This window comes from Acanthopagrus latus, chromosome 22 (assembly GCF_904848185.1).
Source record: "Acanthopagrus latus isolate v.2019 chromosome 22, fAcaLat1.1, whole genome shotgun sequence".
NCBI lineage: Eukaryota > Metazoa > Chordata > Actinopteri > Spariformes > Sparidae > Acanthopagrus > Acanthopagrus latus.
In genome coordinates, this window is record NC_051060.1 from 11,737,431 (window position 1) to 11,764,505 (window position 27,075).

Genomic DNA, 27,075 nt, shown 5'->3' on the forward strand with positions numbered 1-27,075 from the left:
ACGTTCACCTTCCTCTGGAGCCACAAAAAGTCTTATACACTACATTTTTCTCAGGCAGTAGAACCCCCCAAGACTTGTAAACAGAGAGAGTTTTGTATTCAATATATGATTATATAATGGCTGAAACAATAAAGGAATTGATTTTGTAGTTCAACATAAAAGTGTCTAACAATTTTGATAAGTGATTCTTTTCGATTAGATTGGCTTCTCAGATGTGTAGACTTTCTGCTGTTCTTTGACTTATAAGCGCAATGCATTTGGGCTAATTAGGCAAAATGAGGAAATCGTGAAAGGATATTTTCATTATTATGCATGAAATCATTGAAATAATTTCATAATAAATTTTCTAATCTGTTCTTCAACCAATGCATCTGCAACAATGTGTCCTTTCCCAATTTATCTCCTCCATTTCTGTAAAAATTACACTTCAGATGCACAGTTCAACTGAGCAACATATTATTTATGATTCTATTTATGGCTCTCATTTGAGATGCATCACTTAAGCAATCTGTCTGTAGTGCCGCTCCTGTGTGCACATCCTGTCCTGTCCTCGTGTGTGTGTGTGTGTGTGTGTGGTGGTGTGGGGGGGGGGGAGCACGTCCATGTCCGGTTTGACCTCTGCAGTGAGGCAACGCAGACGAAAGCCTGTAGATGCTGTCTGCTCGAATGTTTACAGGGGGCCGGGAGGTGACCCCCGCCTCCCTGTCATCTCTCCGCTGTCCCACTGCTGGCGCCCTTTAAACACCTTTTGCGATCACCTATTTTTACCGCTCTGATTGTATACAGTAGCCAGGGGCTGAGCACGTAAAGAAAGAACACGCATGGCAAAGGCGTTTTAATTATTGATCAGTGGCAGACCTGCAGGTTTGGTAGTCGAGCGTAGGAGAAGGATGTGAAAAGGCTCAGACAGCAGGACATTCAAACCTGACACTTTCCCTGTGGTTTTCCCCATTTTCATGTTTTTTCAGAAGCGACCTTCAGCAGCTAGAATAACGTATGGCTTCGAGGCTGTCCATCCGGGAGGTATCAGTAGGAGTTTAGCCTTCTGTACTGGCATCAGTTTGTTTTCAGCCACCTCTGAGGGCACAGCTGACAAATCCTCTAATTGATTGCGCCTTTGCTTTTGGCCATCGGCTTTCCGACAGGTTTCATTCAGCGCGTAAACCTGTCAGAAATGAAATAAGCTAAAGCCGCCCTGCCGCAGTCGATGTTGCTGCGAGATTCCAATGTCATCCAGGTGTTCTGGAGCCTCTCATGTTTTATTGTTCTGTCCTCTAATCAGCTGCAGTGACAGTGTCATGAAGCGCGAGTTGCACGAGAGACAAACAAAACTCCCACAAATCAAGGTTGGATTAATTTGCGTCCCACTGCCAGAAATAGCAGCGTAGTTTGTTTCACGGCAAAGATAATGTGTTTGATGACACACGGAAAAATGCACATCGCCATTTCCCTGTACGTGATCTAATTGAGTGAAATCCAGGATGCGTGCAGTTGATTTAGTGGGCTCGGACTGCACACACTGTGGAGTATTTGATTTGCCTGTGCAGTGTTCCAAACGCTGCACCGATTTAAGTCATGTGTGCACACCATCGGATATCATAAAAACAAGCAGCGGTGAGGTTGCGACAGATGCGGTGAGAAGTCTCAGGTGAGCACTGTTCCACTTCAGGAGTCCATATGTGACAGGGGCCCATTGCTTTCCTTTTTATTTGCTGTTGTAAACAGCATTGTTCTGCTGGCTCCGACTGTAACATTTTGTCCCCACATCATTTGTGTATTTTCGAAGAGCACTCCGCATGAGTAGTACAACAGAAACTCTCATCTGTTGGAAGACTCTCGGGATGGGAAAGTCGGTCGGTCTACCATTCTGATCCAGACTGAAACGTCTCGACTGTTGGAAATGAATCCTACTGACTTTTCGTCGAGCCCCAACATGAGGTCGACATGATTGTTACTGGGTAAAATGTTTCAACTATTCATTGTCATGAGGTTTGTCACGAATTCTATTAACTCTGACATAATCAGGTCAAAGTTAAATTTGTCTAAAACCTGCCAGACTGACATTAACATCAACAATCTTCCTCGGCTGTTGAGTGCTAATTAGCAAATGTTAGCATCCTAACATATTAAACTAAGATGGTGAAAAGCTTCAGAAATATTCATGTTTTCTTATACAACATGAAATACATTATTTAGTACCCCACGCTGGAATTATGAACAGTTTGTGTCTTTTCCTGCAGTATTCCAAAAAAATCATCACATTTTGTGGAGGGAACAAAGGTGATGCTAACTTCTGAGTGAGCCTTCAAAAATGTATCATCCGTGCAGCACTCTATAAGGAGCACCTGTTAGCATTGTAGAAAAAAATAACTTGGCTCCACTTGCTGATTAAATGGAAGAATTTGTCTGCCTATGGTGTTGGCCTACTTACCCTCCAAAGAGCCTGGATTTTTATCAGTTATCCAAAGAGTCCTTGGAAAACATGGCCTCCAACAACGACACTTCAAAATGAAAGTACACAACAAAATGGGGAAAAAAAGGAACAACGTCTCGCTGTGAAAAGATACCGGCTATTAAAATGTCTTGATGCTAAAATTGTCGCGCTTTGTGAAATCCTGCTCTAGGACGTTGACTTCACCTTTACCTGTTTTGGGTTTTCTTGTGCAGCTGGACAGTTTTATGATAAACGATAGCTTCCAGTTAGCTGTAGCATGTGTAAACAATATGCTAGCACATGTCGCAGGCTTGTTTTTAAAAGGAGAGACGAGATGTGAGCCTGCAGCTCGGGCCCAACGGGGGACGGGTCGGATGGAGGCCGCCCGCCACAGACGCCGGGTCCCGTCAGGAAGACGGCCAGCTTCTGTCCCCAGCCAGGTGCACCGCGGTGCGACCGTGCTCCCAGAGACCTGAACCGTATGGTGGTACCGTGATCACACTGTGCTCCAGCTGGAGCTCTGGATGATGGATGACGAGTCCTCAGCATGGGAGGTTATTCTGCCTGCTTGCTTTAATTCTGTATGACTTCAGGCTCTTAATATAGCCCAAGCTTTTACATCAGTTTGTGAAGGGATGTGATGGTTACCTCGATCTCTTTTCTTCCTCCTCCTCCATGAATAGGTATGGAGTCACTGGCTGCTGAGTGGTGTGACATACTGCAGGCTGATGATCAATCTGAAAATGTGTTTAGAGTCGTTTCATTCCTTTTGAAAATTCAAAGCTCTTGATGTTGTCTGAGTTTTCCAGCTCTGTATTTTTTTTTTCTTTGTTGGATGATGATCACAGGCTGTTCTTTAATTTGCATTTGACCCCCTCTGGCTGTGGCGCCCCGTTTCTAGGTATACAACACATTTTTGCTGTGTTAGATAATCCAGTTAAAAAAAAAAAAAGGGAAAAAAAAGAAGGTGGAACAAGAGGAGAACAAATAACTCTCCCATAGGTGCCACAAACAAACAAATTCAGTGCAAGCCTCCTGAAGCGCCGACACCCCGGGCTGGTCGGGGTGTGGCGGGGACATGTTACCTCTCTGTCACGCTGCTGATGTGTGGTGACTGTGACATTTCCTCTCTCTCTCTCCTCAGCAATACACGAGTTCCCCAGTGACATTTTCACCAACCAAGAACGGAAGAGTGGGGCCGTTCTGCTCCACATCGCCGCGGTAAGAAGCTTTTGTTTTGTTTTTATGTTTGACATTTTGCTATATAGATGGATGCATGTTATTTCCTCTGTTTTCCAAGAATGAATTATTTATGTCAGTATCACAGGACATCAAATGTTTTCCCAACATAACAATATCATTCTAAACCAAACCTTGCTCATGTCGTTATCACAGGAAAAACATGACAGGAGCATTTATCATCAGAGGATGAAAGAGTGGACTGTTACACATGCACTGTTCTGTGCGGCTGGTTTTTGGGTCTTTCAAATCAAACCACACAAACGTTTTTTGACATTTTTTCAATCCTCAATAATGGACACTGCTTGATCCGACGTTTCCAGCTTGAATTAATCTCCTACACTATCTCGTTCACGAAGCTTGTTTTCAGGAGACCTCGAGATAATTATCCTGTTATCTAGGTGAACAACAACGCTGGCTATTCTGTGATGATGACATAAATTATCACGATCTCGTGAAAAAGGTCAAATTTAACTGTTATTGCAGGGAAACAGGGAAAATAATGTTGGACCATGACCTCTCATGGCTTTCATAGTATTAATTGTTGACACATTATGGAGTATTAGAGTATGTATTACTTAAAGCAGGTATTTCTAGTAACTGTTATACTATAACACCAAATCATATGTCCAGTACTGAGTTAAGAAGCCCAAAATGAAGTATTACAGATGATTTTCAGCCAACAGGTCTCTGGTGACGCGTTTTTAAGATCGTTCAGATCAACTCACAACAATTTGTATTCACTTTTGTCAATATAGACATGCTGTACCTGCTTAGATAGACTCTACACAATTTATTGGAGACAGAACACAGTTTCTCCAGTTGTTTTAGTAATGCAGTGCACTCCACAGATGGGTAGTATTGTAAAGTAACTAGTTCTAGTAACAAATAATATGTAATTCATTGCACTTGGGAAGTAACTTGCCCCGAACTGCTTGTATTACAGTGAAGGGCGACTAGCAAGATGCAGCCCAAGATAAAAAAAAAAATCTGCTGTTATAAACTCAGATGAGATGTTGTTTGTGTCACTTTACAGATCGGCCTTTATGATCTTTTTAATGTTTTGAATGCACGTCGTAACGTCTGAGGGGAAAAAAGCCATCATTAATTTAACTATCCATTTTAAGGGCGATGATGTTTCTCTCCAAGGAGAACTTCAGCTCAGGAGAGCGCAGAGAAAGCTTCATAAATATGGTAGTCGGAGTTTAAACTTAAGCATGAGTCATTAGAACAGTGCCTGATAAATACAGAATGAGGGTATGAAATAAGGACAGGCAAATGTCCTTTATTTATATTGCATGAGCTGCTTCTCCACATGAACAACCATGATTGTCTTTATATCCAGTCATGCTAAGCTCCACTGGCTGGACAGAAAGACACCTGTGGAGGTATTCAGTATTGTTCAGTAAGTCTTGCTCTTCATGCTGGATTAAACCAGCTCAAATAAGTTTCTTTTTGTCAAACGCAGCCCAGACCTGTATGTAGCCAGGATATAACAAATGTTGAGGTCTTTGAATGATTATTCTATTGTATTCTAGGATGGGTTCACAATTTTTCAAGTCTGTCTTAAAGTTAGTTTTTTTTTTGTCAAAAATTCATTTCCATCCTATTTTTCTGTTACCGTGCTTCCACTGCCGCTCAGTGAGGGAATTTTATGCTAAAAGACAGCAACTTAAAGGGATATGCGCTTGATTTGTATTCCTCAGACTGCCCCAGATAAAAATTTAAATATATATATTTTGGAACAGAACAAGGGCTTTTTCAGGGTTTTGTTCTCTGTCTTTGAGAACTCATAGCTCATTAGGAATCGGCCCTTTCATGGTATGTATAAACAGGAGCGACCTCACCATCGTTTCAAGACAGAATTGCGTGCAGCACATCCGACATGATGATTCAAAAACACGGCAACATCGCTGGAACCATTAGAGTCACAAAAATAAAAGGATTAGAACATAAAACCTCCAGATGACACGACCTCCTGGTCGTTAATGGCAGCTCCAGCCTTGAACACAGCTTGCCTCTTTCGACCTTTTTTTATAGACTCGACAAATTCACCGACATGATGAATGAGAGATGTTGTGAGCAGAGGTGTAAGAGCTGTAGTATTTTGCCTTCACCTCACGGTTAAGCACTTCTCACCACGGAGATTATATTAGCGCTCAGATCCCCACCTAAGACGCTCGCTACATGGAGAGAAGCGACTCATATTTCATATTCTCTAAACCCCGATGAAAGCGGAATACACCAACATCAGCCATACACAACATCTACAGTGGTGAGGGAGGAGGTGTTCAGAGTCTTTACTGATGCCACACTTTAAAAAACTCTGCATTAGGTTAACATCATGAATTTGAACCCGTACTTAAGTATATACAGGAAGTATGATTATCACCGACTGATATTATGTTAGATAATCTTTTCACATCCCATTTAACTGCTGTAGTTGGTTGACGTGGATGTAATGTAACAATTTTGGAAAAGTCTCCATCTACCATCATTAATAAATGGTAAATTTACAGTTAATTAATCTTGACTTAATAGCTGTTTTTGTTTTGTTTGTTTTTTTACAGTTTTACAAACAATGAAATTCTTTATCAACCGTTTATTTAGCAGTTCTTTATCGTAAAGATGCAACTGATGTTTATGAACGATTGCTTGATAAAGGCTAAATAAAGCATTTCTTGTTAATGTTGAAATAACTATTAACTAAAGTTTAAGAACTTTATATGTGCCATTTGTTAAAGAGGTCATATTATGCCAATGTTCAGGTTCATACCTGTATGTGAGGGTCCTAGTAGAATAGTTTTACATACTTTTTAATTTTCCCAAAACACTTTTTTCTCATATGGTGCATTGCTGCAGCATCTCTTCACACACGCTCTGTAGTAGCTTCGGAGTGAGACATCTCGCCTCTGTTCAATCTTTGATGAGAGCTGTGCATGCGATTTACTTAACTGGATTTAAGCGATCAGAGGCAGAGTAGGGCCGGACATGCCAAGCACGGTATGTGATGTATATGAAAATTGTGGAAATATCTAAAAGGAAATGCAGATTCCTCACATTGGTGAGGATGAAACCAGGATGTTACTTCAAAAATGACTTTAAGGATGTTCAAAATCTTTCCAAAAGAGTTTCCAATCAACTTATTGATGAGATTATGAATCATCTCAGCTCTACTATTGACTGTTGAGTTTTTTGATTTATTAAATGTCATGCTTTATAAGCCCTTCACATGTTCTGTATGTGACTAATGCTGTCGGATAAATGTAGCAGAGGAAATGTTCTGTACTTAAGTACAGTTGTGTACTCTCAACCACTGGACATTTATAAATGTTGTCATGATCATTCTGCAGAGTTTTGTGGTCTGACAGAGTTTGATCTATTGTCTTTATTTGCTTATGTTTGGTATCCAGGTAATCCAAAAGTAACAAAGTAATCTAGTTACATGACTTAATATCGTGATACTTGATTTAGATTACTGACAAAATGTTTTAACAGGTATCTAGTAACTGTACCAGTTTAGAGTAACCCTTCCAGTCCTGGACATAAAAAAAGCGAAATACTTTACTAACATAAAGTAACTGAGTAAATATACCTTTTCTTACTTTGCACCTAAATGCCACACAGTGAGCTGTAATCTAGTGTTATACACCAACACTTGATTGAGTGCGCACAGCTTTATGTTCCACACTGAAATAAGACTTGATGTTGTCTTGGCTTCACTGCTGAGAAGACGATAAACTGTATGTGGTAGGTCTGACCATGCTGCAGTCCTGCACTGCCCCCTGTGGATAGCATAGAGCAGAGCACAGCTGCTGGAGCTGCCGAGGCCGATATGATGTCACACCTGATCTATAATTTATAGATCTTGCCTCAGCTACTGAAATAGGCCTCCCTCCCTCCTCCCTCACAGCAGCGGGAGTATGCAGGCCCTGTCGATTTTTCAAATTGTAAGGGAAAGCAGCCTGTCACTAATTTGACATTTGAATTTAAAGCAGGACCCATTTAAAACTGAGCGCTGTGCTTTAAGATTCCCCTTCACCCGTCCTCTAGCAGGAGAATATCTTGCTCTGCAAAGGCTCCATTAAGTCCGCTAATTTCTGCTGATTAAGAGTGTATCTCTACACACACACACACTTGTATTGTCTCCCTCCATCTTGCCCTTGTCACACACACTTTTCAAACTTAAATCTGCTACTTCTGTCTCCAGGCACTCTACATGTTCCTGGCCCTCGCCATCGTCTGCGACGAATACTTTGTTACATCACTGGAGAAGATCTGCGAGGTACTCAAGAGTCGCAGGCCTTCGCCTTTCTTTTCTTGTCATCAGCTGTTCAAACCGCTAATCTTTAGTTTATTTCTGCAGAAACTGGATCTGAGTGAAGACGTTGCTGGAGCCACCTTCATGGCAGCTGGCAGTTCTGCGCCAGAGCTTTTTGCATCTGTCATTGGTACAGAGAGAGAGATACAGACACACGCGCACACACACACACACACACACACACATTCCCAGATGGTTGGTGTCACCGCTGACTCTGATTGGCTACCTCCCTGTGTGCAGGTGTCTTCATCACCCACGGTGATGTGGGGGTGGGGACCATCGTCGGCTCAGCGGTCTTCAACATCCTTTGCATTATCGGTGTCTGTGGGATCTTTGCTGGACAGGTGTGTGTGTGTGTGTTCGTGTGTGTGACTTCCTGCTGCAGCGGCATGATTCTGTTTATAGAGTGCAGAGCAGCACATGTGTGGCAGAAGAGTTTTGCTGAGGGGAAAACAAAACCATCTGCCTCAGTTAGTTTTCTCAGAACTGGTTTCAGTGGAAATGGAGAAACTCTGGAGGCGTAAACAGATCATAAATCTTTATTTTGTCTCTTTCCAGTCAAGTCGAAATGTACATATGATGTGCTTTTGATAATACACTTCACAGAATACTGTTACGCTTTTTAGATGCAGTTTGGAAGAAAAAAAACAATTGTGCACTTTTCCCTGTGAAATCTCAGGTGGTGATATTGACCTGGTGGGCAGTTTTCAGGGATTCCTTCTACTACATCCTGTCTGTCTTGGCTTTGATTGCAGTAAGTCGGAAAAGTTCACCCCCGTGTTTGTTAATGAACACGCACATGACGCGTTCTTCTCTTGACGATATTCTCATCTAAAATAAGTATTTCCCTCCTTTTTTTTCAGTTTATCTACGATGAGAAGATAGTTTGGTAAGTTACTTATCCTAATAAGCCGCAGGCCTAAATGTGTATGTGATTTAAAGTGAGACTATGTGAATTTTGAAAGAAAAAGACTTTCCTCACTAATAATACACATCTTTGATTCATTCTTAAAGGTGCACTATGTATTTTTTGGAGATCCTCTGATTTTTAAAACTAAATAAACAAAGTCTCTTTGTTTTCATGACTGCAAACTGACCTGAGAGGGCGACAATATCAATATCGTGCTTTGTTTATATGTGGCGGACCCTGCCACCTTTCTAGCTTCAAACAGTGTTCTGGGGACCTTATTTTCCTCTGAGAACAGCTTGTTTATTCATTTACGGAAACATTAATTATTTGAGTTTGTATGACTTCCTCATTATTTTAAATACTAAATTTCGGAGTTTTAATTCCTTCTCCAAAACTACTTGGCACAGTAACACTCCCTGATGTTGCTGCTACGCCCTTACTGGGCCTGGTGTGACCATTAGATTATGGTGGAAAACTTTGAACAGTGTTGTTATAACTGATAACTGATTCAGTTCGCCGACTAGTGTCTCTACACTGCTTATGTTATCACAGTTTACCATTATCCTGTAATTGTTCCCAAATTAACTGTTTTGCAAAATTCACATAGTCTCCCTTTTAAAGTTTCAAAATTTCCTCTTTTTTAGTTGATGAATTTTTACAAAATGTTTCTTTAATGTGAAGCTTAGTCGCTGACTCTAAGCCCTAACTTAACTGATTTCTCTCTGATCTCTTAGTAGGTAGGTAGACCTGGAAATATTAATATAAGGGAACTCTCTTGGTCTTTAGAGTGTGTTGGAGCCTGAATTTATTGACCTTTATCACTCATCCTTCATTTTTCTCTTATCAGGTGGGAGAGTTTGGTGCTGGTTGTCATGTACGCTGGATATATCCTTGTCATGAAGTGAGTACTGCACATCATCAGAATATACTTAAAGTATCGGAATCAAAACACAAAAGGCCCCCGTGACTTTATACATTAGTATATAAATCATTATTGATACAGATGCAACAACATGTAAGCGGCAAATGTAGTGGGGCAGAAGAATTTTAAAGGTGCAATATATAAGAGTTATGGCTGAAAACATTTAAAGCTACTATGACGAGTTTTTAAGTTGTTATGAAAGAGTCTCAGTTAAAAGACGCAGAGGGAATTTTTTCTTTAGATGACTGTATTTTTCACATCATATTTTGTGGTTTTGACAGTGGAAACACCACCACCTTCATCCACAGGGAGCTCCAAATTTAATCAAATAGTCAAAGAAGGTTTTCATAGCTCTAAGTTATTTTTCAACGAATGTGAATTAATAACCATTCTGTCAATATAATGTGTGGCCAAGCATGTGTAGCATGCTAACCACCTATCCCCCTCCTGGTCCAGAACTCAGTCCCGACTGTTACCTGCACTGCTGACTGAGCAAACTAGCTAATGGAATCTGAGTGGACACTTCTTATACATTTCACCTTTTTTAAGTATAGTAATAGAGTAAATACTACTACATACTTGGTTACACGCCATCACTGCTGATAAAGCGTTGCCACCACAACAACTTGAGCATGCGTGTGCGTGGGGAGAGATGTTTAAAACTCTTACACACTAATACCTGTGGTCTAATGAGTGTGACCAACTGTGCACTCAGTAGTTTCAGAAAGAGAGGAGTGTGTTTCCAGCTGGAGGGGAGTGTCGGGTTCAGGGCACCGAACCAGATGTTACTGCAGGAGCCTTCTGGTAGAAGGATTCCTCCTCTAATGAATTATGTGCAACTGCAATATGATGCATTTTCACACTGTTGGGACACAATATTACAGTTTTTGATACAAAAATGTAGAAATAATTTCAAATATTGATCAAACGAGCACCATATATCGACTTTATGTCCTTTTTTCATATATATTTTTCCCGATGTGCATCATCTGATCATTATTTTGGGCTCCAATCTGCCCTGGTAACTTCTCGTCTCCCGTCTCTTTGGATCCATCTATTACGCCACATTTGTGTCTTTAAAACCCAGACTGCATAATGCCAACCACGTCGTCCTGCTCCGCTGTCTCTGTCCAGCTGGTAATCTGTGTTACACTCAGCAGCATCCTGCTCTCTCCCTGCCATAAGAGTTTAATCTTTCTCCCTCTGCAGTGGCTAAGAGCACAGGCTTAACCGGATCACTCCCCTCCTTTCTCATTTGGAGGAAAGAAGTGCTTACTGTAGGATGTGCTGTCATATGTCTCCCCCTCTCCCAAAAATATCCGCTGTCCATTTTGGGCTGTTCCAGTCATAATGGAGTCGAGTTAGGGTTTTATATAGAGCGATCAGTGCTCCGAGGTGACCTTCCGAGTCTCGGCTGAGGTTCTGTTTTGTTTTTTTTTTTTTTTACCCTCCTAAAATAGCGCAAATGCTGCCAATTTTAAAACAAACGGGGGAAGAATTAATGCAGCAACACAAAATAACTTTGCTTATGTCACCTCTGCCAAGGAGATTATGTTTTCAACTGTGTCTGTTTGTGGTTTGGTTGGTTTGTCAGCAGGATTACACCAAAAGTACTGAACAGATTTCTAAGAAACTTGGATGAAGGATGGGTCTCAGCCCAGAATAGACCCCGATAACTTTTGGTGGGGATTTGGATAAAGTGACAGATCAGGGATTTTTTTTTCTCACTTTCTTTGACATTGCAAGATTTTTGTTAATCTCTCAGCGGAATAATGTGATGATCCGTTCCAGACTCTTTTTTGTTGTTTCTGGCAAAATATAACATCCTTTATCCTTCAACCCTCAATTCAAGCATGGAAAACCTTTCTAAGAAGTTAAATAAGATATAGAATTAACAGAATTTTGTTTAGTATGTATGATCCATTTTAATATAAATGCTTCCAGTGGTCTTATTTGAAGGCCTGTGTGGCAGATGTTGGCTTCAGGGACCATTTCACTTTTTCTTTTCTTGTTGTATAACGGCATACGGTATATCAGCCATTTGTTGTAGAGTATAGTGTAGTGCTAATGCTGCTTTGAGAGTGAGCGGGCCACCTTAACTGTAAATTCACACTGTAGAAGTAAGGAGAGTAAGTGGGTTATTTTGGCTAATTATACTGTAACTGTATTTCAAAGCTGGAGACTTTTATCTGAAGCTTACAAGTCCCATTTGCAAATGTGAATCTTGATACAGAATATCCCATGTTTGTTTTTTGTTTTTCTGAGCTATTGCGTCTCTGATTTCTGCATCATGTTCCATCTGTTCGCTAGATTCAACTCCAGCATGCAGAGATTTTTCATGGGGAAGTCGAAGAAGAACGTAGCCAATGGTAACGCTGCAGCCAGCAGTGAAATGGAGGACGGTAATACTAGTTATGACTATGTCTGGGATGACGACCCGTCATCGCCTTTAATATCAGCAGGTAAGGTTAATCAGACAGGCTGGGTACCCAAGACTATTCTCTGCCAGGAAAACAATCAGATGTAGTGTGTTGAAATAAGATGTAACGTGGAAATAGGAAAAATTCACTTGGATTCTCTGGAAGAATGTGGTTGTTTCCTTCCATAGGGGGTCTGTGGCTTTAAACTTTGCACCTTTCTGCTTATCTTAACTGCTTCAACTTATCCTGCATTCTGCTGAAATCTTCTTCAAGCAAAAGTTTGGACATTGCTAATGTGCTTCCTTGCTGACAGTTACATGAGGACACTGATACCTAGCTACAGCCAGAAGCTGGGTTTAGCAAACAGTGAAAAAGTGAGATGATAACAAAGCAAGGCCAAGAAATATTCAACACATAACAACTGTAAAACGACAAGTCTAAATATGAATTTAACAAGCAAGGGACAACATGTTGACAAGTAAACGTTTGAGAGGTGCTGGTAGATGTTTTGTGTTACCTTCGGATGAAGATATGCCAGCTGTTTCTCGCATTTTCTGGTCTTAATGCTAGGCTAAGTAAAGCTATCAGATTGAGACAGGCTAGCTGTTTCTCTTGTTCCTGCCTCTTTCTTCCTTTGCTACAGTACGCTGAGCTAACTGGCTGCTGGTTGTTACTTTGTATGTAGCGTATAAGCAAAAATGGCATCAGTTTTCGTTAGCAGAACAGAACATAGATATTGTGTTGATCAGTGAGCTTTGGAGGTTCTTGAAGGCTGATTTTCTCATCAAGGTTGAAGCCAGGCTAGCTGTTTCCCACATTCCGGCCTCTTTCTTTTTTTGCTACAGTATGCTAAGCTAACCAGCTGCTGCTTCTAGTGTTATATGTTGTGCTTTTTTATGGGGGATAACATGTTAATTAACAAGCTTTAGAGACATTTATAAGCACATATGCTCACCTTCAGACTGAGTCAGGGTAGCCGTTTCCGCTTGTCTCCTGTGTTTCTGCTAAAGTAAGCTAAGCTAACTGGTTGCCGGCTGTATCATTTAGATTAAATCTACAGACATGAATGGTATCGACCTTCTCAACTCTCAGCAAGAAAGCACATAAACACAAATGCAAACTGTCATACTGTTCATTTTAAATATGATTTGTTAAATTCCAATTCCAAAGAGAAACTTTCGTCCCCTGACCTGAGTGAACTGCACTACCTGAAGAGACGGTTTGTCAAGTTCTCCCCTTCCATTTCCTCTTTCTTGTAATTTTAAACACTATATAAACATTCCTTCATTAATTTTCTCTGCCTGCTAAGTCCTTTTCTGGCTGATAAGCAACGGAGGCTTATCTGAGCATACATGGGGCCCAGAATGAAACGCTCTTGTTTAAAATGGGAGCAGCATAATGAAGATATTCTTTAATCTTTCTTCGGTAATGTGGTTTGATGTCAGGGGACTGTGTTGTCTTGGGTTTCACACTTATTAAAAAACTTCTGGAAAGATTTGGCTTTTCTAAATAACATCTTTCTAATGTTGTGTTGGGGTGAGAATTCGTCATAGCCACAGTTTCTCCGCATCTTCCTTTCCTGTCTTTGACCTTTTCTGACATGTCTAATCATTGACATTTTAGCCCCTCCGAGAGATTTAAACCTTCCCACTTTGGCTGCATTAGTGTTAACATGCCTGTCTGTTTAGCCTTACTAAACCTACTCTTGCTTACTGTCGACAGTGCTGCTACGTGCCAGTTCTTTCTGCTTGCATTCTGCTTTTCTTCTGCCGGTCTCAGGGGCGTAGACCCACTCACTCCTGAAGTGGTAATGAATTTCACAAGAGGAAATGTTTACACCGGCTCTGTTTACACAGTTAATTTATGTGCATTCTTGCATGCATAATAAGTCAAATTAGGCCGGAGTCAAACCAATAAGTGTACAGTATAACTTTCTTTATTCCCCACTTCTTTATAGCCCCAGCGAGCACAGAGCAACTGAGGAGTTATAGGACGCCAATAAAACATTTCACGATGAAGACCAAATTTGTAATGTGCCAGCCACCTGAGATTGTCCACCCAAAGATGCCAGAGGTTACATCTTTCATGTCACAGAGTTTGAAATCGATCTTGGTCCAGCCATAAATATTCACAACTGGTAGCCAAACTTCAAAGCTGCGGCAGGCATTTTTTTTTTGGAAGCTATTTGAAGTTCAGTCCTCAGAAATCGCATGATGTCGGCACAGAACACACTGATGTTAACCCCGGCTGGTGTGTGATGTTTTATAAACCAGAGGGATGAGAACGAGTCGGGGGGGTTGAACACTGGTGAGTCCAGGGGTGAATCCCTGATGTTTTTGCACCAATTTGGTGATTTACAGTTCATTTATAAGATTAAGTAGTTAAGGATTGAAAAAAATGTTCTGCGTCAAACAAAATCATGGGTCAAACTCATTATTTCTGCTGTTTTACATGATAATGAGACTTATTTGTTTTCTCAAGATCACAAGTTATTTATGTCATTATCAAAGAAGTTGTTCCCGAGATAATGATGGAACTTCATAAGATTCAGAAGAGTAGACCAATACATACACATAGCTGTGATTTTTGACCTGATGTTTTGAGCTTGAACACTTGTCAAGATGACATGTATGCATGCTGTCATGGCACTGTTGATTTAGTATCATTAATTTATAAGGAAAAACATTTTGTCACATTTGATATATTTCAGGAACAAATGTTTTTTTTTTGAGATCTCAAGAAAATGATGTTGTTATTTCATGATGGGTAAGTTACTTGTGATCAAGAGGAAAAGCTGATTCAGGGACAATTCAGAGCCTCTGTTTAAAAAAAAAAGAAAAAAAAAAGGGAAAAACAAAAAACAACTATCTAAAAAGCAGCTGATAACACTGTTTTTACAACATATTGAAATGATCCAAACCTACGCATGATGATCACATGATGGATGACACTTGTGTGTCCTCCTCCTAGAATCACTTTCCTCGTCAACAAAAGGGCAACATGAAGGCAAATACTTCAAAAACAGGCAACAGGAAAGACATTTGTGCTGTTTAGAGAACATTTTGACTTATGTTGGGATCGAACTGAGCCCACGTTGTGATTTAGTGCGTGTATGTTGACATTAAACACCTTGCCTGGTGCAGCTTTAACTGACATGGTGACAAAATGGCTCTGGCTCAGCGTCCATTAATATTCCTCAGTAACTTGGCTCAGCACACTGTTCTACTACAGACCACACAATAAGTCTGAGAAGTGATTCCAGTACAGTACAGAACTCTCCCTCAGAACAATTTAAGTTTAAACTTACACTTTAGTTCCTATAAGATGTAATTAAAGATGTAAGTACACACTTCAGTCGGACGAATTGAATTGATAGATATTATTAAATATGCAGTTGTGTTTTGTTTGTTCATTCTTTCATTTTTTGATCATTTTTACATTTTAAATATTTGTACCATATTCCACCGACCTCCTCAGTCAAGCCAACCAAGGCTTACAGCCGTGGATCTGTAGTGATGGTGGACGAGATCATGAACGCCAGCCCTTCGAAGTTCAGGTTTCCTGAAGCTGGCCTCCGTGTCATGGTCACCAGCCATTTTGGACCCAAAACGCGTCTGCGCATGGCCAGTCGCCTCATCATTACAGAGGTACTGCTGCCCGTTGTTGCTCCAATAAGATGGTTTAGCTGCTGCCGCTATATATTAAGTTTCTTTTGAGTCTCTGTACTATTTTCAGAAGTTTCACAAGCCCTGCAGCGTCCCCTTATCTCGCTGGCACAGTCTACCCATGTTTGTCATTCATCACTGCAGAAACATAAAAAATATGGCGGCAGCGCCGAAGTCAGAATAGCAGCGTGTGCGTTCATGTGCTCTTTGACTTAGTTCCTTTTTTCTGAAAGCGCCAGAAGTTGGTCCAAGCAGCCAATGGAATGGAGACACAAGTGATCGACGGGAAAGTGGAAATCGAGAATGGAAACGTGCCAGAGGACAAACCTAAGGAGTCGGAGCAAAGTGACAGCATCTCACCATTTCATGTTCCAAGTATGAAATCTGCGTATTTACTTGATAAGTGTGTGTTTTAACTTGGATCTGTACTTCAAAAGGAGTTACTAATGTCTTTGCTCAAGCGGCTTCATAAATATTATAATGTTTAATATCTGTCTATTTTTAGTGCTAAATACATACATTTTTCAGAGGGCTCTAAGCGTGCTTGACATTGACATTAGCTAGCCAAGAATAAATCCTCGCACCCAGAGAACCAGCTTTGAGGTATGACAGACCCTCTCTCTTACGGCACGGCCTGCCAAGGTACCCAACTTACAAGGCAGCACTAGCATTTTGTTCTCATCCGCTGGACAGTACACTTTTTTTTATTCTTAGAGCACATTACTTAAGAGGCATATCATAAACTGTAAAAATGTGTTTTTATCAATATCTGCTGATCATGAACCTCACGAGGACGCTCATTTCTGCGCTCATGTATTTCTGCTACAGGTGGTATTGGCAGCAAGGTGAAGTGGCTCATCTCATGGCCGCTGCTGTTACTGCTGTTCTTTACAATCCCCAACTGTGCCAAGGCTCGCTGGGAGAAATTCTTCATGGTTTCCTTCATCCTGTCCACCATCTGGATCGCCGTCTTCTCCTACTTCATGGTCTGGATGGTGAGTGTAATAAATAATTAATTCTTTTTGACATGTTTGTGCTTACTTTTACTTGAGACTCGTAGAGCTTAAATATTGATCAATGAATAGATTTTTTTTTTTCCTTCCTACATTTTTTTTCTTATTTTTATATAACTACAAATTGAATATTGTGGGGTTTTTGAGTGTTGATTGAACAAAACAAGTCATTTGAAGACCTCATCACTTTGAAGTGCGTAACCATGCAGCATTATGAACACACTTCCTATTAAGTTTGATGGAAGACAGTTTTGACTGTCCAGTGTCTAAGCTGTACCAGGGAGGCCGTTTCCCCTGTAATTAAGGCGTAGTCTGGGGTTTAATAATGGACTATGCTGACAGGACTGTACCGTATTCAAAGAATGTCTTGATTTGGTAAAAGTGGACCTGTGAAAGATGAAATTTGAAAACTTTAACTTTAGGATTTCCGCACTTCTTCAGTACTTCATCATGATTCAGGCATTTCTTTGGGCTTCCGCTGCGTGGATTCATAATCACCTCCCACTCACATTTTGTCACACAGATGTCTTTTTTAAAGATGTGTCATCAAATCAGGTGGAATGTGGTTTCCTGAAAATAAGTCTGCAGAGTCTTTCTTGAATTTTTTCTTTCAATGTCATTGTTATCTAATACAATTCCCATTGATAGGGGTTATTGCCACTGAATTGCCTTTTTTATGGACCCATTTTCTCTTATCAGAAATGAATTGTGCTGTAATGTCAATGGGCCCTTACATCGTGGGATTTCCTTTCCTTTATTCTTTTTCTGGGTTCTGCATCCTCATATGGTCTGTCCCCTTCTGACTTTAAAAATCAGGTTGTGTAGGAGGGCTGGCATTAAGTTCTCTTTCCATTATGCATGTAAATATATCCTCATTAACCAACTAGCTGTCTTTTTGCTGGAATTATCACAGAACCAACTTGTGAAGAATACATCTCCATTGTACTGTGACATTTGTGACATATATTAGAGCATTAAAAGAGTAGTCAACCGGTATCTATGTCCTATAAGTCAGACACAAGTGTTGTTGTCCCAAAGCTCAATTAAAGTGTCCAGACCTCTTGAGGGTTCCTTCACACATGTATTATAATCAGCAGGGTCTGGTCAGTTGTTTAAGACAAATCTGTTACAATCCTTGCAAAATTCAGTCATTTTCCCATAGTTGTGTAAGCTTGGGTCCATTCCAAATCGAGATGAAACATTACCAGTACGCCCTGTACAATCTTCCTTATTTATGCAGAGACTTTAACAGTGGCATCTCAGATAAAGGGCTTCTGCATGGAGTGAGACCTGAGCCTGCAGAGGACTAAAAAATGTTTTTATCCATCAGGTTTTTTAATACAAAATGTTAACTCCTTCTGACACTTTTCTGTCTCTTATATGTAAGTGTTAGTAAGAGTGGCCTGGAAAATCAATCTGATCACTGACAAAATGGTGACTGACACGTCTCTTGCTGATGGGAGGTGATGTGTGCTTGATTAATTATATTTGTGTCAAGCGACGTGAAGGGGAGACATTGAACATGGGTGTTTGGTTAGAAGGTTAACACAGACAGAATGCTATTATTGAGTTCTCTCTCTTTATATTTCTCTCAGGTGACTATTATTGGATACACTCTGGGAATCCCTGATGTCATCATGGGCATCACTTTCCTGGCAGCAGGCACCAGCGTCCCAGACTGCATAGCCTCTCTCATTGTGGCTCGGCAAGGTATACCTTTCGCCTCTGACGCATTTTTAGATTTTGTTGATTTTATTATTATTATTATTATTATACAGTGGAGAGCTAAATCGAAGTTGCATTTATGTTGTACACCTACACTTTTCCACCGACACATCCCCATTTTCCAAAAACAAGCACCACAAATATGGATTAGTGTCTTCTTTCTTTTTGAAACTGCTCATTTCAAGTGGGAAGATGGATATCTTGATCTGTTTGCTTGGAAAAGAGTTAAACAAGTAGGGAAATGCAGATTATTACAGAGCACAAGAACAAGAGAAAATAGTCGAGAGCTGTTTATAGACATTAGAGTGTCGCCCTGCGTCACTGTCTTCCCCGCTGAATAAGGTTAGGGCCCTCGGGAACATCAGAGAGAACAGAGAAGCAAAAGGTTCATCTTTAGATGGAAATAAACTGCTTTGTTCGACCTGAAAGTCTTGATGAAAAACGTTATATCTTTGCTCAGACTTTCTTTTTTAATGACTTTATTTGGTTTTGTTGCAGGTTTGGGAGACATGGCAGTGTCCAACACTATTGGCAGCAATGTGTTTGATATTCTGGTGGGCCTTGGGGTCCCCTGGGCATTACAGACCATGTGTGTCGACTATGGATCAGTGGTGAGGAGCTTGTTTACTTCATCTCAGATGCTGTCGATTCTGTGTTTTGGTGATGTCCTCTCTGGTTCTGAACGGCAAGATTGAAAATCTGCAGATGATGATGATTGTTGATCTGTCTGTCTTGTGTGTCGCAGGTGATGATTAACAGCCGGGGCCTGCTGTACTCGGTGGTGCTTCTGCTCGGCTCTGTGGCCCTCACGGTGAGCAAACTTTAATGATGTTTAGGTCACAATGTTGTCACGTTTTGACCACTTCCTGAAAGATAACTTGCAGTAGTGTGCCACCATATGTGTTTAAAGTAAAATATCTGCAATGCTTTAACATATAGACGGGTGACAAATTATACCATGTGCCATAAGTTTTTCATTTAAAGACCTAAACTAAAAAACTGCAGATAATGCCTGTGCAAAGGGGCTGTATTTAGACTCTTGATTAGTTATAGAGGTGTTCTGATATGTACAGTGAAATGTGAAATTGTTTTGAGTGCAGCAGTGGTACTCCTAAAAAAGAAATCTGAGCCCCATCAGAGCTGTCTAAAAGTATTTATTTCAATAGATAAGTTTTATTTTGTTTCCTCTGGAGAGTTTCCTCTGTCCTGTCAAGTTCATATTTACAGCTTTTAGTTTTACTGCCTTAATGCGCCCTGGTATTTGCTGCAGTGACATTACTGCACACATAGAAACATTTAAACAGGAATTAGAATGTGCTCCTCAGAGAGCCACATACATGGTCCTAAACTCTCACTTCACAAATAGGCATCAAACTACAGAATCATTCCACTGATGGACACAGTGCTGTAGTGTAATCACAGGAGGCATTTCCTTTCTCCTTCCATCACTGGAGTTCAATTTGAGGATGAGTTGCACATTATGTGTATCTGCACAACAGGTTACATGTTATGCAGTTCAGATAAAGCCTTTGACTCAAACTATTGCAAATTAAAGGGAAACTTCAAGATCAGGTTTGCATATATGAAGAAGTAGTAAAAAGCCTTTTGTGGCTCCAGAGGAGGCATGCAATCTGACTGATTGCCTCTGGTGTTGTCGCTCAGTGGGAACATTGCATTGTGGGTAATGTAGGCACCCGGTTGAAAGCAGTTGCACTGCAATAATACTCGATACAGCAGAACCAGTGAAATTTAGTTTTTATTTGCCCATTCTTCTTTCTTTTCTTTTTTCTTTCTTTTTCGTTGTTTTTCTTTTCTTTCCAAACCGGCTGCCTGCATTACCCACAGTGCATAAGGCCAATTCTTTCACCCCAAGAGCTGTTGGCATAGCTTATTGACTAAAATTGGTGGATTTACCCTTTAAGATGTAATTTTGGAGCATACTGGGGATCTGCACACGCTTATCCCGACGTGTATGTGTGTGCACAGGTGCTGGGAATCCACCTGAATAAATGGAGGCTGGACACGAAGCTGGGCCTGTACGTCCTCATCTTGTACGCCATCTTCCTCTGCTTCTCCGTCATGATCGAGTACAACGTCTTCACCTTCGTCAACCTGCCCATGTGCATGGAAGAGTAGAGCACAAGCAGCATGCCTCGGATACCAGAACCTCAACAATCCCCATAGCAACCCCCAAATGTTTTTTCTATTTTCTTTTTTTTCTTTTTTCAATAATACTGGACTGATCTGCAGACTCTGTTTTTTTTTTTTTTTCCTCCTCCTCCCTTGCGCTCTCTCGCTTGTAATCCATCCAGCCCCAAATACGAATCCCATTTCCTCAAGAGGCAGTACGCGCCGTAAGAGTGGACTCCATTCTGTGTCTCTAATTTGTCCTCTTGTCACACAGTGCCAGTCCTTAAAGCCCATTTTTTCGGGCATTGCCTGTTATTGCAGTAAATTCTTTATTTCCTCTGTGCGCCTGTTAACCTTCTACCCATCTAGCATGCCTTTTAGATGTCGGGGACCTCCAGAATCATAAAGTGCCCCTGTTGATTGTTGGTGTGTGTTTTCACCGTTTTCACATTGTAGATTTTTCCACACAACATTTCCAAAGCTTTTTTCCAAAAACCAAACCAGAGTCTGAGAAGAAAAAAACAACTCCTAAGACTCCAAACAAACCACCACTCCCCCATGTAGAGATAACTCTCCTTGAAGTCATTCCTCAATCAATTAGCTACCCCAGCACCCAAAGAAAAGAAGTACACTTGTTTTTTCCCCCGTTTGACCCCCCCGGAGGAGGGCTTTGTCCTTGGCAGCTCCCCTCCTCCAGCCTGGACCCAACTACACCCTGGCATGGCCTTTGGCATCAGGGAGCAGATACTGTTAGCGCTTCACTTACCCTCTGCAACTCTTCTTAAACCTCATCTGCTCGATCAAATCTACTTTGTTTTCTTTACAAAAAAAAAGAGAAAAAAAAGACATTTTGTCAGGACACTTTGTGTCAAGATGTATCACAGTCCAGATCAGTTGACTGTGAGGGTGTTATGCATATGCAGCACGGCACAATGTAAACTTGTAAACACTTCTTTATTTTTGCTGTCTGTCTGTCTTTTTTTTTTTTGTATTTATTTTTTTGAAACCAAGGTTTTGTCTAGTATGAAATACGGAGAGCTTGTTGCAAATATAGGACATTGCCTGTTTTTCACTGAAACAAATTGCACATGGAAACGCTTTTTCTTGCTTTGTGCTGTAAGGAGATTCGACCACTCAGAGTGGGGTGTCCGGCTGGTGGTGGCAGCGGCGGCCCCGCTCCGGCGTTTTATTTTCGTTCAGTGATGGGTCGGTCCACTTTTCCCTTCTGCACAACTTCTGAAACAAACTGGCTCCAGATCTGTGGGGACCCATCTGATTTTTGTCATCATCAGGTGACTTGTTCTCATCTCGAGGCGGCAGCAGCAGAACGGAGGCAGTTGTTTAAAAAAAAAAAAAAAAAAAAAAACAACGAAAAAACAAAACAAATGCAAAGAAACCAAGATGGTTCTAAACACTGACTGTCTGCTGTAACACCTTCTGGCCAGTAGGGGGTACTGCAGCCCCTCTACCCAGGACAGGGGTGCCAACCACAGCCGTCGGTTATCAGGGAAACTCGGAGATGGACAACTCCAGGAGGTGTCGATGGTGATGGTCTGTTGATTTTGAGTTACATGTAGATATTGCACTTTAACAGCCGTCCTCTCATTCTGAATCAACTAGTGCTTCCTTCTGTGTGTGTGTTTGTGTGTGGGTGCGTGTGAGGATGTGTGTGTATGTGTATTTTCAGTGTACATGTGACTGTGTGTGTGTGTGTGTGTGTGTGTGTGTGTGCGCGCGAAAGAGAGAGAACATTGTATGCGTGTGTGCTATGTTTCTCACACCAGGCTCCTGAACAGAACCGGGACCTCGTTAACACCATGAGCACACCCGCCTCTTGTCTGCAGTGCATGCTGGGACATTTTAAAAAAAAACAAAAAAAAAACCTGCAGCTCCTCCACAGCACAGCGAAAAGGCTGAGGGCTTCTGGGCAATCTCCATGGAAACAGCCCCGACCCACTTTACAAAAACCGGCAGCTACGAGCTACACTGCAATCCAGACATTTTGACCATCATGCAAAAATGCCTGTGAGGAGTCCACGAGCGAGGTGCAGAGACTTTAAAAAAAAAAAAAACAGAACTCAAACGCGTGTGAGGAGTGTTCTAAGTGTTGAAATTATTCCTCTGCCACGCTTGTCGGCAGCAGGGCTCATGTATATGCAATCTCAATTTAAAGAATTCTATGTGACGGAAGGCCCCTGGGAGGTTGCCATATAAAGACACAGGGGGATCCCGTGGAGATGTGACGTCGGTTTGTCTAGTAGTAACTTGATGTATGAGCTCACAGGTGTTCCTAAAGGATGGACGTTTCTGGAGCAGCAGCTTTTTGAGGGGAAGTCTGATGTCCCTCTTCACCCCTCCTACATACACACACACACGCGCGCTCCTATCCCCCCCTCTTTCTCCACTCTTGTCCCCTCTTGCACAAGGGCATTAACTCTCCACCAACCCCTAGCTGAAGGAGCAGAGGGGGCAGCAGGGAATGCACGGATAGATGAATGGATGGCTTTTCTTCTCCACCGCCCTCTGGACTTTTTAAAGGACCTGGATGAGAGCAGACTTTAAGGAATTTAAAAAAAAAAAAAAAAAAAGGCAGGACCCCCCTTAAGCTGCTACTCTGACAGGGTCCGAACAGCTGTGTTTTACTGGACGGAGGTGACCACACAGGGCCCATTGACGCCTCCACACACCCACTGGTATCCCTCTACACCTCCCTTCCTCCCCCGCAACCTTCTCAGTGGGTCCTCTGTACATACAGGACCTGAATTTTATTTTTTTAGGACGCTTTCTGTGGGGAAGGAACATCTGTACTGTACTTGAGTTGATTCAGAATGTGCAGTGTTAAGGTTTTTGTTTTTTGTTGTTGTTGTTTATTGTGTGCATATATTTTGTTGTTGCTCTGTGTGGTCATGTCCAGGGTTGCCAGGTTTGAGTGGTTAACGCCACAGCAGGGGAACAAAACAAAACAAAACAAACACACAGCTTTTCTTTTTGTCCTCATCTTGACACACAGTGTACGTTCTCACCGGTTGTCTAAATTGCATCTTTATTACCAAATCACTTTTTTTGGAAGAAGAGAGAAAAAAAACAAACAAACGTAGAATTCAGATGCCATACTTTTGTCGTAGCGCCGCGTAAATCCAGATTGTATGGAAGTCCTGTGTACAAACTTAAGCGCACACACAGAAATGGCCAATCGAACACGAGACAAGACCGGTATGTATTTCTTGATTGAATGCGACCTGATGCACTGTGAGCTCAATGTGACGTGGGAGTTGTTTGTCAAGAATAATAAATGATTAAAAAATATATTTAATGTAAAGTTAGTTACTATAAAACATTACTGAGGACATCTGTATAACTTATATGAATGTATTGTCTTGCTATACTGGACATATCCAACCAATGCATTTTACTGTAAAGCAATAATGTGAAGAAAAAAAAATAAAATGGCAAAATAATTCCTGTACATTTGTGTCATAAATTCTTGGATTGTTTGTGAAATGCGTAAATTAAATGAAGCCATTTGTACATGTATCTGTTGGTTGGACTTTTTTTTTTTTTTTTTTTTCACAGCATGTACTGATGATTTAGAATTATTACAAGGGCAATTTGACTATTTTGTCTATTTTAGATAAACTGGTTCAGTTTTAAGTAGTTATGTGTTTAATTTGTATACTTTTATACTACATTTGAGAGGAACATAATGTGTTTTTTACTCATTTCACCGCAGCAGAATCTAGTATTTCACTTCCATAAAGTTGGAAGCAAGAGAAACAGTAAAGGACTGGTCAAAAAAGTAGAATGTTAAAATAATACTTAATCCTACACTGCCCATAATGCACCTGCTTGTTAAGAAAGCAAACACCCATTTGAATCATTGCTCTGTATAAAAAATAGACCTGGCTCTCAGATCTGAAAAGTTGAGCTAAAGCCTTAAACCTGCATCCTTTCTGATGGCCACCAAGGGGCGACTCCACTGGTTGCAAAAAGGAGTTCGGTTGTATGTAAGCTTATGAGAAACTGACCCTATTTCTCACTTGATTTATTACCTCAGCAATCAATGTCATAAAGAGTTTATGGTCTTTATCACTAGTTTAAGGAATTATTCAACACAGCATGATGTTCATGTTTTAAAATTATGATCCCAATTACAGTAAAATGGACAATACAGGGTGTGCTTTAGGGCGTGGTTTCCGTCTGATTGACTAGTAACTACCATGGCATGCCCCCGTGTTCTCAAGTCAGATCCAATCAGTATATTCTCCCGAGCTCCACCCGCTCATCCAAATGTTGTCAATTCTGGTACTAAGTGCAATATTTTAGTACAGTTTTGCAGAGGTGAAAAAAGTACAGTAGGACTACGGATGCTTGAGTAACAAAAAAGTATTGATTAACGTCCTTACTCAAGTAAAAGTAAGAAAGTTCTGAAATGTACTGAAATTACAGAAGTGATTAGTATCCCTCTGAAGGACATTTCTGTCGGGCGTCTCTGCAAATCTAACTGAACATCATTCTATGTTAATATCATTCAAAGAGTAATAAACTTCAAGGTAGAACCAGGAGGATTTGTCTGAGCTGTTTGTAAACCGCCAGAAAGAGAACTGATTGTTGAGTCTTATTCCCGGGGCGTTAAATGCAGATATTTGTGGTCGGTAAGGCTTCCTCAGTAATCATTAATCTCCCTTAGATGCATTAAAACTACAGTAGAAGGAGTAGTAGAAAGTTCAGAGATTTGTGTTTAAATGTTAAAGTAAAGGTTATATATCTATACATATATCTGACAAATGTATATAATTGCAGTAACAATGTATTTTGCTGCTTTGCACCTCTGCAGTTTTGGTTACTTTACTTCATACTTTCACTCCACCACATTTTGGAGGCAAATATTGTACTTAAAATTTTGTATGTATGTATTTGGAGACTTTAACTACGAGTTCCTTGTAGCAATTTAAAATGATTGATTTATTTTTGTCTGCAAAGAAGCAAAAAATATTGGTTTTGACAATCGTCTAGGCAGAAGAACGGTCACCGCATTGCAACACAGTATAGAGATACATGTGGATATAATATTCCAATTGGAGGCTTAAAAATGGCGGTCAACAAACCAGTGAGTAATAGACAGGAGGTTGTAGTAGACTCCACATGACCATCAAACAGAGATCCGTGTGTGAAATAAGTGAAATGTAGCTTTAAGTTGGATTGTGATTGCAGGACAATGTCTCGTATCCTTACAATAGCACATCTTAAAAATGGTCTGTTCTGTAATTTCTTCTAATGAACCGCTGTAAGATTTAATGAACAGGAGGTGACGACACCGGAGGACAACTTCAGACTTGCTGACCAAAAGTTTTTCTTTCCCTGAAACCAGAAGTCAGATGACAAGGTGCAGCTTTCACGGTTTTGATATGAGCAGCAATAAATCTCAGTCTGTGAAATGACCCTCGAGGTGGAGTTAATAAGTTTGATGTTCTCCTTATGGCCACTCGGTTGCACCGGCAGTGATTAAAGCACAAGAAAAGCAGTTTGTGCCCTCCAAAAACTCCTTAATGTATTCTGGCCATATCACCCTGGCTTGATTGCAGCCTTTCTTTCTTTTTTTTTCCCCTCATGCTGCCGGCCGCGCTTCTCTCCGGCGCAACAATGCACAGATTTTTTAATTAAAGTTCCTGCATCTCTCCGATCAAATCAGCTCCCAGCCGATGCTCAAAGCAATGCCATGCAACAATACTTTTAATTTTTTGGGGGGACATGTGTGAGATTAGATGGCAAATAAATCATGCGCTATTTGGGCTGAAGCATCCCTCGAAAGAATATCTAAATCAAAGAGGTCCCACTTGTGAGTGAGATGGTGCTGCAACAGCGTGAGTTCCTCCCTGACTCAATGATGAATAATGATTTATTGGTCCTTGCTGGAAAGTGTGTCTCGTGTGATAATCAAGTTTGGAGAGCACTGCACTTCATCCAGACAGGGTGATTGCAAACAGTTTGTTATTAATAGCGACGGCTCGGCGACATGTGAAGAGTCCATTGATGGCTGAGTGATTGGAAAATTCATGTTTTAATTGCATCGTTGCCACCATAAATCAGGATTGTCAGGCAGGAGGGCCAGTAGGGGGCACTGTTGCAAAAGGGTTGACACGCCGGTGTCATGACAAACTTTGTTACAACTTAGGAATGGAATGAAAATGGAGCTCCCTTACCCAAGTGGATCAGAGACTCTGGCAGTGTATCATACAAGGCTTCACACCTCGAATGGTGACATGGACGCTTCATGTACAATTTCAAGCACAAAACAA

The 27,075-nt window shown here is 40.9% G+C and overlaps 1 protein-coding gene across 3 annotated transcripts in view; it reads left to right on the forward strand.

Moving 5' to 3' along the window:
* slc24a4b (solute carrier family 24 member 4b) overlaps nt 1-24,245 on the forward strand; it is a 41,397-nt gene extending 17,152 nt beyond the window's left edge. Inside the window, exons 3-17 of one of the 3 annotated variants that reach the window (XM_037086554.1) lie at nt 3,579-3,655; nt 7,884-7,958; nt 8,040-8,124; nt 8,235-8,338; nt 8,674-8,748; nt 8,858-8,883; nt 9,752-9,805; nt 12,137-12,288; nt 15,724-15,893; nt 16,151-16,286; nt 16,740-16,906; nt 18,520-18,634; nt 19,148-19,260; nt 19,395-19,460; nt 20,636-24,245. In XM_037086554.1, coding sequence (XP_036942449.1) covers nt 3,579-3,655; nt 7,884-7,958; nt 8,040-8,124; nt 8,235-8,338; nt 8,674-8,748; nt 8,858-8,883; nt 9,752-9,805; nt 12,137-12,288; nt 15,724-15,893; nt 16,151-16,286; nt 16,740-16,906; nt 18,520-18,634; nt 19,148-19,260; nt 19,395-19,460; nt 20,636-20,785 — 1,565 coding nt within the window. In that variant the 3' untranslated portion in view covers nt 20,786-24,245. Of the gene's footprint in view, nt 1-3,578; nt 3,656-7,883; nt 7,959-8,039; nt 8,125-8,234; nt 8,339-8,673; nt 8,749-8,857; nt 8,884-9,751; nt 9,806-12,136; nt 12,289-15,723; nt 15,894-16,144; nt 16,287-16,739; nt 16,907-18,519; nt 18,635-19,147; nt 19,261-19,394; nt 19,461-20,635 lie in introns of all 3 variants that reach the window. The other 2 variants (XM_037086553.1, XM_037086555.1) reach the window with 2 other exon arrangements.
* Nucleotides 24,246-27,075: the final 2,830 nt, after the last annotated feature.